Source organism: Megalops cyprinoides, chromosome 4, assembly GCF_013368585.1.
Source record: "Megalops cyprinoides isolate fMegCyp1 chromosome 4, fMegCyp1.pri, whole genome shotgun sequence".
Classification (NCBI taxonomy): Eukaryota; Metazoa; Chordata; class Actinopteri; order Elopiformes; family Megalopidae; genus Megalops; species Megalops cyprinoides.
In genome coordinates this window covers 24,256,233-24,269,739 of record NC_050586.1, presented here as the reverse complement: position 1 = coordinate 24,269,739, position 13,507 = coordinate 24,256,233, and the positions used below count along the sequence as shown (strand labels likewise).

The following is a 13,507-nucleotide window of genomic DNA, read 5'->3' as shown; positions in this document are numbered from 1 at the left end:
CTGTGTGTAAATTTATGCACAGTCTGAAGTAAACGTGTGAGATGTAAAATTTCAAATGTTACTTTGAAAGTATGGTTTACACATAGATTTGTGCATATGCAATGTTGACAAATGACAAAACATGAACTTGGCCATGGAGGTAGGAACCAAATTTGTATTGTCTACACGCTATTGAAAATGTGTAAAATGAAGCTCCAGACTGAAAGTGTTTCTGAGGATTGTATTTGTCATGCCACAGTGTTCCTATGTGTGAATACAGAGGTCAGGGTGACATGAGCATAATATACAACTGTCAATTCAAAAACAGGGTTGTAAATGGGTAAATGTATAAAGGAGATTAATAACAGAATCCTAGTTAAAATCCTGCACATAAAATACATTCTGGTGAAGATTCTGTTCATGAACAAAGATCTAGTTAAGATCCTGCACAGGAAACCAAAGTATATTGTGTTTTCATACAAATTATTTTAAGAATGTCAGCATCATGGCCTACCTTATTTACAGCAACAACAGGCCTAAAACAAAGCCACATATACACTCCTCTGATTTTTTCAATAAATACAAATACAAATAAACAGGCTTACACTAAAGAGATCATTTTAAACAATTCTGGAACTTTGTGAGAGAATACTGTGTTTTAAAAGCTTTGAACTACAATTTCATGGTCTATGTGTTTGACGGGTGAATGTAAAGAGAGTGTTGTTTATTATCTAAGACAAGGACAATGGCATCTGTCATTGTTGCAGTAGTAGTACCATTATGTGTTCTGAAATTGGATTGAGTAGGCCATATCATTGAAAACCTCTTCCATTGTCTTCTAACCAGGTACTCAAGGCCAGTAATTATTAAAAAAGAGAAGTCATTCCCTTTCAAGGGGAGGAGTACACAAGGAGTACATAACAAGCCTTCCATACCCACAAGAGTATATTTTGTTTTAAATTAGATTGCAAATGTAAGATAAAGGTTTTATTATGAAATCTTTACTACATAACAAAAGTTAACAGTGGCGCCATCGATGAAATAGAAGCGCATATGACGTAAAATGATGGTGAACATAAGTCTACTTTAAAATGATAACAATTCTAATCTTTTAAACTGCATGAAAAAAATAAATAAAATCTCAAAACGAGCCACCGCTATATATATTATGAGATGACAGAGGTAAATCTGTAATTCAACTGATTGTTTTTTATTTAGCTTTGTCAATTTTTAAGTGTAGCCTACTTTTGTTTGATGTTTGGTGATTGTTATTTGATTATTGGATGAGAGTTGTTTTATTCCAACACACGTGTTATACCTTAGTAGTCTGTACAAACCGTCCCCAGTTACATAACCAATATTAATAATCGTAACGGTGCGCTGTTGTGCCTTTAAGAAGGAGGGATTCAACCCAAGTCAGCGTGACTTTTTTTAGGAAGTAGCCTGGCGAATAAGGACGTGCGTTTGATGAAGCACAGGTCAGAGGTAAACTGTCGACAGTGGAACAAACAAGCGGTGTTGGATGTGTACACTGGATCGTTGCGTATTGAGTTATGTTTGAAGGTACATTCATGTTTTTCTTTCAGAATTCACGAGTACCGTTTTTCTATAGCAAACGAATTCTTGAACATTTGGAGAAATGCCTGTTTTGTAAATTGGAGACAGGCTACTCACGTGGAAGAACGTAGCCAAAGCGTGACGGTTGTGTCTGAGGACTGCATTGTGACACAGGTAGCTACAGTAGCAACACCTAGCTGTCTAGCTACCTAGGTAATGACAGTCTTTCAGAAATGTGTACATTACGACATCAAAGTGATAAGTAAGTGTTCAAGTCAAGTTCTATAAGCTAATTCAATAGCCTGTGTAGCTGAGTGCAGCTATTGAATAAGTCCATGCCAAAGACACCGAATCGCCTTCAGCGTTTTTATATTGGCTGTAGTTGGGTCCTCGCCAGTCAAAAACAACACTTCGACGAAGTTCCGGCAGTGGTGCTACCTGGAAAATCATGTCTTTTTTCTTTTTCACAGGACCCCACATACACAAAACACAGCCCTGTGATGAGGAACATGAGCTAATATCGGAGTTAAAGTGATTATGAAATCTTGGGTTTTAGTCTCAATTTTGCTGTCGCCTCTATGGTGCAATCTGCAACACCATGCACTGTGTTTGACTGTGGAGTCGAGCCACAAGCCGATGGAGTTCAGCGCTACCACTTCAGTAAATTATACTGGTTTCAAGAATGATTTGAATTTCTTTGAAGATAAGCCTTTCGAAATACTACTGAAGGGGACAGATGACGAAGTAAGTTCTTTAATTGCAGCTGCTCAGCAGTATCGTTTCAATAGTGGAGAGTAATTGTTTCAAAAAGTGTATGCAAAATCCACAATTTTGATATAATTTATGATATAGAAGGATATGTTTGAAGTAATTCCCTATATGTTGGAAAATTGCAGCATGCTGCATTTCCAGTGGTGGCTGGCTACCCTAAAAGCATCATCTTTGTCATTGGTACTCTGTATACATTGCTGAAGGTGTGCATGTGTGTGCTTTTTACATCTGAAATCAGAACAACTCTAGTTTTATTACACCTGCAAAATAGACCTTGATTGCTTCAACACAAAGAGAATGTCACATTAATATACTGATGTACTGTTTGCACCACTGTTTCATTCATTGTCCATTCATCTTAAATTTCTAAAATATCCTTTTATCTGGTTGGTAAAGTATGCGGTGGGAGGTTAACTTGGTGGGGATATCATTTAAAATACATCATGAAAACTGGTTCAGTGTGACCAGAGGTCTGGGTGTACAGTCAGAGGTCCTCTCTTTCTTTGAGCCCACAGTGTCACCTGGTCATGAAGCATCCTCCAGATGAGCGCTGTGCTTTTGTCCAGAGCACTCCTGACTGCTCCCAGGAAGATGGCTTCATCAATTACTTGCACATGGCCTTCTGTCTGTTCCCTCCCCACCTCTTCCCACTTGCCATCTTCCTCTTTGTAAGTTCATTGATTTCATTGTCTCTTCCTTCTGTTATTACTGCATGGGGACATCCCAAGAGTGAACCTGTTTTGACTAGTATCATAGTGATGTATGCTTCCCTTCTGCACTAAGAAGAATGAGTAGTCTCTAATTTGAAGATCCTGATGTAGCACTCCTACATGTTGGCAGATCACAATCTTAGGCAATGGTATAGAGTAGTGGTCAGGGCCTGATGATTGTGGGTTTGAGTCTTGATGAGACTTGTCTGAATATATCCACAATACATTCTGCTATATGAAATGGTTAATATGAAATTAAATGCATTGCAGTGCAAGTCACCCCCATCCCCCAGGCTTGTGAAGCAAATGAATGTTGAAATGTTAAGCAGTTAGGTAAATTGGCCTGCATTGTGAAAGGTGTAAACAGAATGGCCCAGAAACACCTCCCAGCCCTTTTGACTTCTCTTTTCTCTCCCCTGTAGATCGTGTGGCTTCTCTTCCTATTCATGGCCCTCGGAGTTGCTGCATCTAAGTTGTAAGCTTGACACACGCTGTACTACTTGCCTCCCTTGTCTGCTTTTTTACACTGGGCAACAGATAGGCACATTTTTATATCTTGAGAGGACTTTGTTGGCAGGTTAATGGAGAAAGGTGCCATAAGGTACCATAAGTAGAGGAAAATGCCCCCACGGAGAGTAAACATGCTGATCTTGTGTTTTATGGCTCTGCAGTGGACTTTTTTGGGCTTTTACAAATAAGTGATTTCCAGTTTCACTGCGAGGTCATGCGTACTGGCTTGAAAAATACTTGACTCCAAATGTTTCTCATTGTGAGAGATAAGAATTATTGGCACGAGACCGCTTGTCTCGTGTCAAGGAGGAACTGCAAGCCCAGCAGACAAGCAGTTCCTTCATTTTCTGCAGACAAGGCGTTAACTTGTTGCCTCTCACAGCAGGAAGTTTGATGTCAGTTTAGAATGGGGTAGGTGCAGAAGTTGAGGTTTCAACTTGAAGTTCACTGTTGCCTGGGCAGTGTTTTTCTGATTTTATGCATGGCATATCCACTCTTGAGAGATGATGTGAAACTGCTCACAGTTTGCACACAGTTTTCTATTCCATGATCTTTATGCTCCAGCTCTGAAGCTGTTACATTTGAATTATTTATATTACCATTAATAACAACAACAATACCCTGTCTCTGGTCTCAATCCACAGCTTTTGTCCAAATCTGTCTGCCATCTCCTCCATCCTGCGGCTGACTCACAATGTGGCTGTATCCTTCCCAGAAGAACCAAAACAGTCATTCAGCACATTCCCTCCTCAGCTAAACCCACCATCTAAAAATAATACAGAGAAAATAACAACTCCCACAGCATGTGGTCAAACAGACAATGGATCAATAGCGCTGGGTGCTTTGTCCTGCAGACCAAATTGTGGGTACACCTTTTCCCCTACAAAGAGGGGAAATTTTATTGATTTTACCATAGATCAGTGGGAGGTTGATGTAAGTGGGAATGTTATGAGTACAGGCATGAGTTCCCTGTTCTTGTACTTTCTTTGACTCATCCTGGTTTAGGGGGTGACATTCCTTGCTTTTGGGAATGGAGCACCAGATGTGTTCAGCGCAATGGTGGCATTCTCGCGCCCCCACACAGCAGGCTTGGCTATTGGAGCACTTTTTGGTGAGGTATCCTCATGCGATGCAATTTGTGAATTTCAGTAAATCATCACACTATGTAACACTATACATTGCATCATTGCAAACTGTTAGTGTTGAATTTAGGGGATTGGAGATTTAATTCTTCCTCTTAAGCCTGCTCTTGCTTTCTGAATAGTGCCCCCTGTTTCATGTCCTCATTCTTGTGAGAGTAGCTCTGAACTGCTTTTAGCAGATGATCCCCACATGTTTCCCTGTTATCCTGATACTACCTCATCCCAATGGCACATTTTTTTCTCTTCACAAAAGGCAGTCAAAAAGTGTTTACCAATGATAACCAATAAGAAATAAAAAAAAAAGAAATTGTGGGAGTTATGGCTTTAGTTCACAAAGGACGATTCTTGCTGTGGTTCGGAGCTGAGTAAAGGCAGGGACTGATGACAACAGTAAAAACTGAAATGTAAGTCATTTAATAAGCCATGAAGGCATTCTTTTATGAAAAGAAAAGGATTACTACATGAACATGGGCAGGATAAAGCCCTCAAGTTATGAAATAAGATGATCTGCTTCCATTATGACTGGTCCCCTTCCATGTTTAATTAATCAGACGGAGTCAATCAGTCAGTCAGAGAAGGAAGTTAATTATATAATTTCATTCTAATCTGAATACGAGGTTCCTCCTGTACCTCTGCAACTGCTTGCACATCTTCCTGTTGTCAGTATCAAAGTTTGCTCTGTGTTGATAAGAACTTGCTGCTCCTCCTCTTTGTCTCTTATTTTTGCCCTCTTGTTCCCCCAGGTGCAGGGATCTTTGTCACCACTGTGGTGGCAGGTAGTGTTGCCCTAGTCAAGCCCTTCACTGTGGCATCCCGCCCCTTCCTGCGCGACGTTATCTTCTACATGGCCGCTGTATTCTGGACCTTCGTCATCCTTTACAAGCGTCACATCTCACTGGGGGAGGCCCTGGGTAGGCTATGTATCCTCACATTTTCTACCTGGCATTCTCCCCTTTTGTTGTACATCTGTTCTAGGCTTGTATTATGAAACAACCGTGCAAAGAGAGAAATGTTAAATTTGTGATGGAAAACCCAGTGATTTGTGAATTGTTGTCCTTGTGAAAACAGAAAACTCACACTGAATTACTACATCACTAATTCAGCTAAATTGGCTCTCTGAAACTATAAACAGTCTGAGCCCCTGGCTGAGCACAAATGAGTACAAAAATGTGTGTAAAAAAAAAAAAAGATAATTGCTAATAAATGGCTAATAAATGCTGACTTTGATTTTCCCTGCAGGATACATTTCCTTATATGTTGCATACGTCTTCACAGTCATCATCAGTGCCTACATTTATAACCGGCAGAAACGCTCCATAAATGGACCTTTACAAAATGGCTCTACACATACCCCAGGTAAGATGGACATACCATAAAACCCCATTAAGGTACTGGATAAACAGACATCACTTTTTGTTTTAGTTCTTGAATTTTATGAGTAGCTAATTTTGGTGATTGGATAGTATTGTAATACTTGGTAGCATCATATACATATAAATATACATATACACTATATGGCCAAAAGTATGTGGACACCTGACCATCACACCTATATGAGCTTATTGGACATCCCATTCCAAAATCATGGGCATTAATACAGAGTTGCCCCCCCCCCCTTTGCAGCTATAACAGCCTCCACTCTTCTGGGAAGGCTTTCCACAAGATTTTGGAGTGTGTCTGTGGGAATTTGTGCCCATTCAGCACATGAGAAGGCCTGGCTCACAGTTGGCGTTCCAATTCATCCCAAAGGTGTTCAGTGGGGTTGAGGTCAGGGCTCTGTGCAGGCCACTGGAGTTCCTCTACACCAAACTCATCAAACCATGTCTTTATGGACGTGCTTTGTGCACAGCACAGGAGCACAGTCATGCTGGAACAGGAAAGGGCCTTCCCCGAGCTGTTGCCACAAAGTTGGAAGCATACAATTGTCCAAAATGTCTTTGTATGCTGTAGCATTAATATTATCCTACACTAGTACTGAAGGGGCCTAGCCCAAACCATGAAACACAGCCCCAGACCATTATCCCTCCTCTACCAAACTTTACAGTAGGCAGTGTGCATTCTGGTAGGTAGTGCTCTCCTGGCATCCACCAAACCCAGTTTCGTCCATCAAACTGCCAGATAGCGAAGCGTAATTCATCACTTCAGAGAACATGTTTCCACTGCTCCAGAGTGCAGTGGTGGCGTGCTTTGCACCACTCCAGCCATCGCTTAGCATTGCGCATAGTGATGTTGGGCTTGTGTGCAGCTGCTTGGCCATGGAAACCCATTTCATGAAGCTCCTGAGGCACAGTTCTTGTGCTGATGTTGCAGCCAGAGACAGTTTGGAACTCTGTAGTGAGTGATTCAAAAGAGGATAGGCGGTTTTTACATGCTATACGCTTCAGCAGTTGGCAGCCCCGCTCTGTAAGTTTGTGTGGTCTACCGCTTCGTGGCTAAGCTGTTGTTGCTCCTAGATGCTTCCACTTGACAATAATAGCACTTACAGTTGACCGGGGCAGATCTAGCAGGGCAGAAATTTCGCGAACTGACTTGTGGCAAAGATGGCATCCTATGACAATGCCACATTTAAAGTCACTGAGCTCTCCAGTATGACCCATTCTACTTCCAAGGTTTGTCTATGGCGATTGCATGGCTATGTGCTTGATATTATGCACCTGTTAACAATCGGTGTGGCTGAAATACCTGAACATGGCATGAACAAGTAAAAGCTTTTAATTAGGAATGATGTGTAGTGGTTAGGTTGCTGACTTGAATTTGCTAGACTACTATACTGTAGATAGCTGGCATATAAGTTTAAAAAAATGTAAGGAGTGGCAATTGGGTTATATGTTTAAACCAATACATTCAATCCCTCTGTTTTGGCCAAATCTGCCGTTGCTGCACTTTGCCTTTATGTGGCAGTAAATGTTTCCTGTTGGTACAGAAAGAAGTAACGCACAGAAGAAATTAGCAACATGCATTGTCATGGTGAAGGTTAGAAAACTGGAAAAATGGTTATTGATGTCCACAAGTCAGGGTGCATAAAAGAGGCTGTAAAAACAAAAATCTGAACCTAATACATTCCTTATTAAAATTTTTGTTCATTACTAGGATTTTGTAATGTTTTTCTCCCATTTATGCAACACTTTTTGCAATTGCCAGTTTTGCAGTAGGCTCATGTCACCACAGCGTCCTCATCGAAGCAGGACAAATGCAATTCTCTGATGTAAAGAAATGTAAAGAAATATAAAGCTCTGTAATGTTAAGGATATTTTGTTTTTCCAGCAGACCTTCAGTCTGACTCTGATGATGACAGCCCCAGTCTGCCTAATGGGAGCATCCAGGACTATGGTACGCTCCTTTCCATCTTGGCTGTTTGTACAAAGAGCAATACAGACTGAGCTGACAGTTACATTGGCTACGAGACTGTTCAGCCCATAAGTCTGTCCAATTTACCATGCAGATGGGTTGTAAAGAGACATGGTTTGGAGCGGTCTTCCCTTATTCTGCATGGCTAATCTTTGTTGACAAACAGCCTTTCAACACTGAACCAATCAGAGAGCGTGAGGTGTGACTTGTGGATCGTTTAACCTTCCGCTTACACATATAGGTCATAGAAATCAAACCGGCATCATGTTTTTAGCATTCAGTGTTCATGAATGAGGGGAAGCAACCATGAACTACTGTAAAAATTAGTCTGTGAAACTGTTTACAGGGCATATATTTAAATGCTCAAATATTAACAAGGCCAGGGTTTTTTAGATTATAGGATTAAATGGATTGCTATTAACACATTTATATATTCTGTTATTTGTAGGATAAAGTTGGAATATTGATTTTATTTTGTCTTTTTAAATTGGATGTGGTTCTGTCCGTTAAAATATGGAGTGGTTTTCAGTGCCCAAGAATTGCCAGTCTTGGCATATCAGGGGCTGTTGGATTGAGTATTAGAGGAATGGGATGGGGTGTAGACTTCCTTGTGCCCATTCTAGAAATGGATCCAAGTCTGTTCTCCATTCTAACACCTTGTTCTTTGGATCTCTTGACCCACAGAAAAGTGCCTGTCTGTGTTGTGGTGAATTGACTGAATTTAATGCATACGTGTTTGTGTGTTTCAGAGAACGAGTACCAGCCCTTGCTTCCCTACACAGAGTCTACCAGCCAAATTTTCCTCAACTCCATTAATCCTGTCGACAGTAGAAAGTGGAGGAGAAAACCCTGGTATTGGAAAGCCATCAAGGTTATCAAGGTAATCACAGCTTCTGTGATGTTTCCATGTTTTATAAATGTTAATTACAACTTTACACGGACTTCACCTAAGCTTTACTGTCAATTTTAGAATCTCAAGAAAGGTTAGGTTGATTTGATTTTTTTTCCCTGTAAAGGCCATGTACCTTTTTTTGAATCATTGAAACTTGCCCATTGATGGGACAAATAGGCCTTCCAGCATTAATTTTAGGGGTGGTGGTCCCTAACTCAGTCCCTCATTTTCTCCACCATCTCTAGCTGCCACTAGAGGTGCTTCTTCTGCTCACTGTGCCAGTGGTGGACCCTGACAAAGACGACCGCAACTGGAAACGGCCGCTGAACTGTCTGCATCTTGTCACTGGGCCATTGGTGTGTGTGCTCACCTTCAGCTCAGGGAAATGTAAGTATGTTAACCTTTGACTTTGCCCCCTTTAAGTGTGTGTGTATGCGTGTGTGTGTGTGTGTGTGTGTGTGTGTATGCGTGTGTTTGTCAGCATCAGTATGTTTCATCATGTTTTCCTTGCCAACCACTGCTAACTTTAAGTCGGTGGTACCCTGATGCAGTGGTAGCGGATATGACTGGACTATCTCACCTGCCCGTCAGAAGCTCATTGAATGTTGCCATGTCCCTGCAGATGGGCTGCAGTACATTCAGGGGGAGTTTCCAGTGTGGGCACTGACTCTGATCACTGGCCTGTTCCTCTCTGGCATTGTCTTCTGTACCACCACCAATGAGCAGCCGCCGAGATACCATTTTGTAAGGGTCTGCTTTACCATTGGGGTCTTGGAGCTGTATATTATTATTATTATTATTATTATTATTATTATTATTATTATTATTAGTAGTAGTAGTAGTAGTAGTAGTAGCAGTAGCAGTAGTAGCAGTAGTAGTAGTAGCAGTAGAAAAAGAAGTAGAAATAGAAGACCAATGTCATGTCCTGCCCAGGTGCCAAAGTATATTTACTTCTCTGTGTAAACAATGTGATTTTGTTACACCTTTGTGGAAATGAACTTTGTGAGACCTCAACTAAAAACCTCTTTTAATGTGGAGGTGTTATTTTTAAGGGTCTGTTCTGACATTAACTATGGTGTCCAAGTATGTAGCGCTTTTACACTCTGGCTTATAATCACTCTACTGGCACGCAGCTAAGGTGTGGACATCCAAAATAGCCATTGCGTATTTTTGCTGTTTATCAGTGTCAAACATGATGGTGAAAGTGCAAGAACTGGCGATTTGATCAAAACGCCTTGCTCATTCTGCAGGTCTTCTCCCTGCTGGGGTTCGTGGTGAGTGCATTGTGGATCAGCACGGCAGCGTCTGAGGTGGTCAGTGTGCTGCGCGCTCTGGGTGTAGTCTTCAGCCTCAGTAACACTGTGCTGGGCCTCACCCTGCTGGCCTGGGGCAACAGCATTGGAGGTAATGCTCACCCCTTCATCTTCTGGCAGGCCGTAGTGGTTTGAGAAAAAGTCTTGTGCTCTTGTTCAGTTCTGTGTTCCTAATGTAAACATTGTCTTGTATGCTGCTACTTTTTGGGTTTTTATTTATGTTTTTTTTTTTTTTTCTTCGCAGATTTTTTCTCTGACATCACCATTGCACGGCAGGGATACCCGAGAATGGCTATCTCAGCCTGCTTCGGGGGCATCATCTTCAGTATCCTCTCCCTGCCCACCCAGAGAAGTGGACTAGAGTTCAGTAAATGAAAGCAGCCTAGGGTATCTGTAAAAGATGTATCTACTGCATGACTTATAATTTTAGTCAAGCACATAATTCCTAAAAAAATTAAGTATAATTTCCATTCCATTACAGTCAGTGGGATCTTTCATAGCACCACATGCTGTCCCCATGTGACTGTCTTCCTCGCTTCTTTTTGATTAACTTGCAGATTTCTGCCCTACTAAGGCAGGAATCCATCAGCATCCTTGCAGTCCAGTGCATGGATCCACCAAACTCACATGTAATACATGTTACTGGTATGGTCATCCAATGCAACAGTCATATTGTATCATACATAATTTATAACAGGTGAAGTTTGATTTGGGAGATGCGTTCATTTGGTAATGGAAAATTTGCGACAGTGACACAGTGACACGGTGACATACAGCGAAGTCGCTGCAGCTGTGAGCGCAGGGTAAGAATACAGAGTGCAATGTGCATATATGATTGTCCACCGTGTCCTGATGGATGTGGCATTGAGTACTGCTCTTACCACCATGGTGAGCAGGAAAAATATCTGTATGGGTGAATGAATGAGCCTGTCCTTGACTCTGGCCTCTCAGATATGCTCTTTGGCGTAGGGCTGGGCTGCCTGCTACAGCTATTCAACCACAAGCATGTGGTCGTGGTAAGTGAGATTGTCACACCAGCTGCATTCACAGCTCGACATGCACACAAAAGAACTGTCTATACAGAGGACAAAATGTTTGCTTTTCTCAATGAAAAGTACTGCCATTTGTATGGATATGTGTATTTAGTCAGGATTCTACACAAACATGTTGAGGTTATGGAACAGTGAAATAAGATGTTACCTACTCTGTGCTAAACCGTTCCCTCCTCTGCTCTCTTTGGCAGCTGGAATCAGAGGGACTGCTGGGGTGGGTGCTGGCAGGGGCACTGGGCCTCAGCCTGGTACTGTCCTTTGTGCTGGTCCCTTTGCAGTGCTTCCACTTGGGCCGCGCCTACGGGGTCTTCCTGCTACTCTACTATGGCGTGTTCCTACTGGTGGCGTTACTCACTGAGTTCGGACAGATCCACATGGGCGGGGTGTGACTGACACACTGTGGTCACAGCAGAGGCTAATGGCACGCGTCAATCTTTCAAGCGTTCTTTCCCCTCGGTAGGATGGAAAAAGATTACGGAATCAACCCCAAGGTAACCGAGGGACATAATTTTAACATGAGGGTTATTACACACAGAAGTTATATTTTTCTGTAAATACAGGAAACTACTTTTGGTTGTTTTGTTAGTAACGGCAGTGAATTCTTTCTAGCACACTAAACCCATGTATTAAAGCCTGGTGTTCTCAGGAATCTTTTGGTATGATCCTTTAAGGACCCTTACACTGCAGTCAGTGCATTCTGGCTGAGAAATCTTTAACTATATGGGGCTGATCTAAGCAAACTGTGAAAACTGGGGTCAGGGTTGCCCTTTCCACCAAGCACCAAGAAACTCTTCAGTTTGTGTGATTGAGTTTCACAGGCATATCACGTATTTGCTCCTCACTTTAAAAAAGGGGAAAAGCAACATTGAGGCATTTTTATGTAGTTGTGTAATGTATTATGTTTTTTTTATACACAGACAATCAAATCTGGTTTTCTGTCTTGTCCAGGGGAATTGATTGTCCAGTGGACAGATGGGTTTTTCTCACTAAACACTGAAGCACACTACTTCAGAGCCAGTCTACTTTAGTTACCTTTGCCGGTGTCAGTCTGTGTTTTGCTGAGGAGCACATCACAGCTCGCTAGACATATGTCTGAGCTGTGGGTCTCCCACGTATTCACTTGTGGTATGGGTGGAAAGGTAGGAGGGTTTTTCCTCTGTTTTGAGGGACTTCATTTTGTGGTCTACTGCATGTAAGGGGTTAAGCTGATGAACAAAATTGAGGGTCAGTGGTATCAAGTTGGTTTCTGTGCTTAGTTTTTTCATAGTTTAATGTAGATTAACTTCTTATGGATTTGCCATGACTTTGAAAGCAGGGAGAGCAGCTAAAAGTATGGGGATGTTTTTGGCTTCTAGAGTAAACAATAACAAGACTGGCATTTCCAGTTTCAAGAACAGAAAACAAGGAGGGCACACAAGTGCCTTTAATTCACTTTATACTCTGTTCCAGTAGAGGGAAAACAGAAGTATTCTGCTACTGCAGTACCTGTAGCCTTGAAGCAGTTGGTCCCTTGTGTTAAACCTCTACATGGAAAAGAAGGGAACGCTCTTCTTAAATTTAACTTTGTAATAATGCTGTGCCAATGCTGTACCTGAAGTTTCTTATGCAACACTCTCAATTCTGTTGTCACTCTTAAGCCACGAGGGAAGGAATATGAATACACAAAATTGAATTAGCACAGTACTTTCAAAGGGATGCATTTTTACATTTGAATTTATAGGCATTAGAAGTATTGACTTCTGAGATGTAGTGCATTAACTTGAATAATGGTAATGTCTGAGGCAAACCAGTGATGTTGTGCATGTTATAACCTAGTTGTTATCAAGAGCTCATAAGCATGGTAACATTTGAAATACAGTTGGAAATGCATTTGTTGCATTCTCAACGGCAGGGTCTATTTACTCTAGCTCCTCCTCATGTATATCCAGGTCAGTATATTAGCATTTTTCCCCACTTTGACCTTTTTGTTTTTGCACATTACTATATTTTTGTACATATGTATGTACCCTGAAAAATTCAAATGTCTATGATTTATGTTAAAGAGGATTTCTGTTGTTTTAATAAAGAAACTATAAAGTCTGAGAACCTTTTTCCCCTTCTGAAATGGTACAAGATGAAAGAACTCAAAGCAGTGTATTTATTAAAATGTATTCCTCATATTTAATACACAAATACATTATACAGTTACAGAATAACAAGTTAGAAAAGTAAAATGCTTTCTTTGTCTTTAAAA

At 41.2% G+C, this 13,507-nt stretch overlaps 1 protein-coding gene across 4 annotated transcripts; it reads left to right on the top strand.

Annotated features, from left to right (window-relative positions):
- The first annotated feature begins 1,465 nt into the window (after nucleotides 1-1,465).
- slc8b1 (solute carrier family 8 member B1) lies at nucleotides 1,466-13,242 on the top strand. 4 transcript variants are annotated; one of them, XM_036526919.1, is made up of 16 exons: nucleotides 1,466-1,542; nucleotides 2,007-2,280; nucleotides 2,823-2,975; nucleotides 3,440-3,492; nucleotides 4,172-4,229; nucleotides 4,533-4,638; nucleotides 5,413-5,580; nucleotides 5,909-6,025; nucleotides 7,937-7,999; nucleotides 8,767-8,897; nucleotides 9,155-9,296; nucleotides 9,532-9,653; nucleotides 10,160-10,313; nucleotides 10,467-10,547; nucleotides 11,174-11,238; nucleotides 11,466-13,242. In XM_036526919.1, exons 2-16 carry the CDS (start codon nucleotides 2,074-2,076, stop codon nucleotides 11,661-11,663), a joined length of 1,818 nt encoding a protein of 605 aa, XP_036382812.1. In that variant the 5' UTR covers nucleotides 1,466-1,542; nucleotides 2,007-2,073; the 3' UTR covers nucleotides 11,664-13,242. The 4 variants fall into 4 exon arrangements, with proteins under 4 accessions (XP_036382812.1, XP_036382810.1, XP_036382813.1 ...); XM_036526917.1 differs by having other exon boundaries at nucleotides 7,934-7,999; XM_036526920.1 differs by having other exon boundaries at nucleotides 2,816-2,975; nucleotides 7,934-7,999.
- The last annotated feature ends 265 nt before the right edge of the window (nucleotides 13,243-13,507 follow it).